A 3,980-nucleotide genomic window follows, 5' to 3' on the forward strand; every position below is an offset into this window, starting at 1 on the left:
TTAAAAATTGGGGCCAGGTGCACGGGCGATATTTTGTTTATCGTCGTTGGCAAAAGAAACGCCATCTGTATGTAGAGGATGAATATCCTCTTGAACATCAGGCGTTCCTCTTCGTTGCCAACGCCGATTTCCATCATTTCATCGGTAAGCCTTTTGAGGGTCTTACCCTGGAATCTTCTATAAATTATTTTGTCATCATCAGAAAGTTTCTTATACTCAACTTTCTCAGGAAATAGATCTCCTACAAAAAGGAAGACAACAAAGTATCCAAGTCGGTTCAAATACACCCAAGCATCAACTTAAATTCACCCAAGCAACAACTTAATATACACCTATAATTTTAAGCTAGTTACCTGTTGCATTGATGCCAAGCGCATGACCTATTTTTTTTGGGGTTATTTGGAAAGAACCATATCCTGTCTTCAGTCTGTTCTCCCCAAGTTTGAAGTTGTTTGCCAGCTCCCTTAAGAGTTGGTGATCCACCCTTAGTGGTGGGATGTGCATCAACCCACCAAATCTGAGATCCCTCACAATCGCCTTCTTCTCCTCAGTCATGTTTCTAAACTTATCACTCAGGAGATGTGTGGCACACTTAAAGTCTTTTGTTTGGTTTCTTGCTGCCATTTTCTCTGAAACGAAAAATACACCCAAAGATATCAGTAAGATACACCCATATATATGAGTCAGATACACCCATTGATAACAGTAAGATACACCCATATATATGAGTCAGATACACCCAAAGATATCAGCAAGATACACCCATTGATAACAGTGAGATACACCCATAGATATTATTCAGATGCATACATATAGATATTAGTCAGATATCACTCAACCATGCTTCAATATCAAGCCACATTACAAGGTTAAGCAGTATACACCCCCCAATCTACGGAATAAACCCCCAAAAATCAACAACAATAGCAGGAGAACTTAGAACAACAACGTAGAACGACGTAGAACTTAAAAGAATGATGTAGAACTTAGAACAGTGTAACAAAGAAGCAAGAATAATAGTAAACCCTAGAAGAACGACGTAGAAGAAAAGTAAAATATACAGGAATCTTAATGAACTTACGTTGAGTATTGTTGCTTTGTTTTCTCTTCAGATTCTTCACGGAGAGTTTGATGGTGTTTTGATGGAGGTTTCGAACAATGATTTGTATATTTTGAACTTTGATTTTCGCTCGAAAATGGGAGAGTTTCCTTGTTTTTAAAGCGCTTTGAGAAGTGGAAGAAGTGGAAGAGTCTGCCATACGTAACCGTTTGAGTGTTGAGCGCGTGATTTTGACGCGCCATGTTATCTCTCTTCATGCGCGTGAGTTCTATTTGAGTTGGGCCAACTTGTAAGTGTAGCAGGCCCGAAATTCCAAATATTTTACTTCAAAGGATACACTAGAAATGTACCCAAAAAATAAATAAAAAATAAAATAACAGCAGCACAAAAACGACAGGGTTTTGAGGACTTTGCAGATTTGTGGGGTTGGGGTCTGGGGAGTGGGGAGTCCTTGGGGTTAAAAATGTTTGTGGTTTTTGGCGGTAGGCCGGTAGCATAACGAATTAACGATGGGAGCACAACCACCGCCACACGGCAACCCCGCCGAACAAGCGCCAACAGCAACGCCAACACCTCCTACCCTCTCACAAGATCAATTTCTCTCCTGGAAGCGCCAGAAGGTTCTCTCTCTCTATTAGGGTTTTCTTGTAAACTTGATCTACGACGTTGTTATTTTTCATACAATAATTTATGATGAACTTATAGGTAAAAAATTAAATTCACAAATTAATCTTTCATAACTCTTAGGTGATTAGAAACTGTTCAAATTTCTTGTATTGTAGTGATGATGTCATTAACAAAGTATAAGAGAGCCTTTCTTTGCATGTTAGCGTGGGGAGCGAGTAAGTTGTGATAATAAAGGAGGTTTAGGCTACTATTATGAAAAGTGGTTAACCATCTTGTATTACTGTTTGAATTCCACTGTGCAATAAGAGGCCTCTGTAGTCTTGTTATTGAGCATGGTTGTGACTAAATTCCTTAGGACAGCTGGATTTTCAGTTTATGCACTGATTTTGATGCAGTAAATGTTCACTTGAGGGGTTATTTGCACGTTGGGATTTTAGAGGGGAATAGAGGGAACTGAAGGATGTGTAGTGTAAAAATTTAGTCAAATTCTGAGTCACAGACTTTGATCCTCAAAATTTTAAAATATAGATTAGTTTACCTTACATGATGACAACTAAGATAGTATTGAGAATATGTTTAGATTAGTTCACCTATATTACCTTTATTTGTTACCAACATACTCGATTCACATGGGCTTGTAATACATTTTCAGGAATTTCAAGATCTAATTTAGCTTGTCTGTTATCTATGACATGTTGGAAGCCACTGGGAATGCATCCATGTCATCCAACGTGACATATTAATGAACACACGACAACACAAAAATGAAAATGAAATTAAGGACTAATTTGACTCTTTCTGTTAGAAAGGTTATTTTCGAAATTAGAGACTAAAATGACTCACGTACAAAACTTGATGGATCAAAGGGAAGTATACTCATTTTATCATATGATTTCCTTTTAGTTTCTAACTTTTTGTATTATCTGGACACTGTATATGATTTGTTTGATAAACTGCGTTTGGCACATTATACTTATAGTATTATAGCTGAAGTTTATGAAATTAGTACTAAAACAAACTGTTTTCTAATTTCTAAGATAAGATGGCACATGCTGCCGATATAGACTTTTATTTACAGTAGAGTGGATGTGTATTATGTATTCTGAAGTTTTGGTTGCATTTGTGATATATAATACCTTTGAGATGAAAAGAGAAAAAGCAAGGAACTTAGACTACAAATATATTCAATTCTGGAGTGGATCCTCTCATGTCAATTTTTCACATGACTTGTCTCGTGTAATCTTTGATACATCAATTTCTAGTATCAAATGTCATGTATGGCGGATGGGCATAACAAATCAATATAAAAAATTCAGAAGAGGTTCCATCCCCATTCAATTCAAAAGTCAGGCCTTCTGCTTGAGCAAATTAATTTATTCTCTCTCTCTCTCTCTCTCTCTCTCTCTCTCTCTCTATATATATATATATATATATATATATATATATATATATGATTACTTTATATTGAAACGAAAATTGGATAACCATATGGCATGGTTATTTATTAATATTGATATCGTATAATGTGTAATATTACATTGGTGTTTTGGAACTTCCTAGGTGAAAAGACTGCCAAAACAGATTGAAATTCTTTTATGCTAGTTGTTTGTGAGGAACCTTTTTCAGTTGCATGGAGTTTTTCATTTTTTATCCTCCATATGGTGTTGAAGCTATAGTATTCATGCAAATTTCTGCAGGATGCAGCTGAATCAGCCAGAAAAGCTGAGGCATCGAGGAAACGCGCAGAGGATATTGCTGCAGGAACAGTCCAGATGAATGGCAGGGAGCTATTTCTGCATGAGCCGTGGGTCTTTGATAACTCACGTTATTAAGGTTTCAAAAGCTGTTTATGGTCATGATTTGATTACTTGTTTTATGAATTAGTGTCTTCATTTACGCTTGTACTGGGAATGGCGTTCTCTTAGATGTTCATATCTTGGTGGCATTAGTTTTATTTTATCTTACTTCTTCACAATCTGATAAGGAGCAATTTATGTCTGAAATATAAATTGTGTTCAAATTATAGCAGTAAAGAATTTTTTCCCCTTCTCACTTTCATGTTAAAATCGTATCTTTGTACTACCATGAAAATTACAGAATTTTAAAAGTTACGTTTATAAGTTGTTCATGGTGCTTAGAGTAGAACAAAAGAAAGTCATTGAATTGCTGATTTCACTTTTCAACTTTATGATTGATTGGTATTTTCTGTTGCTATTTAACATCAATTTCATGAATTAGATCATTATGTGAAAAATGATACTAAAAATTACATGAAGCACTGGCTGGTTGATAC

General features: G+C 35.8%; 1 protein-coding gene across 1 annotated transcript; it reads left to right on the forward strand.

Moving 5' to 3' along the window:
* The first annotated feature begins 1,453 nt into the window (after nt 1-1,453).
* LOC130947993 (uncharacterized) lies at nt 1,454-3,739 on the forward strand. The gene is made up of 2 exons (XM_057876703.1): nt 1,454-1,680; nt 3,385-3,739. The coding sequence occupies exons 1-2, from the start codon at nt 1,570-1,572 to the stop codon at nt 3,517-3,519; spliced, it is 246 nt and encodes an 81-aa protein (XP_057732686.1). The 5' UTR covers nt 1,454-1,569; the 3' UTR covers nt 3,520-3,739.
* The last annotated feature ends 241 nt before the right edge of the window (nt 3,740-3,980 follow it).

The sequence above is a fragment of the Arachis stenosperma genome, chromosome 9 (genome assembly GCF_014773155.1).
Source record: "Arachis stenosperma cultivar V10309 chromosome 9, arast.V10309.gnm1.PFL2, whole genome shotgun sequence".
Lineage (NCBI taxonomy): Eukaryota > Viridiplantae > Streptophyta > Magnoliopsida > Fabales > Fabaceae > Arachis > Arachis stenosperma.

Coding starts and splice junctions, on each gene's coding strand:
- LOC130947993 (XM_057876703.1), top strand. CDS start 1,570: ATGGGAGCACAACCACCGCCACACGGCAACCCCGCCGAACAAGCGCCA. Junction 1,681..3,384: donor TCTCCTGGAAGCGCCAGAAG/GTTCTCTCTCTC, acceptor AAATTTCTGCAG/GATGCAGCTGAATCAGCCAG.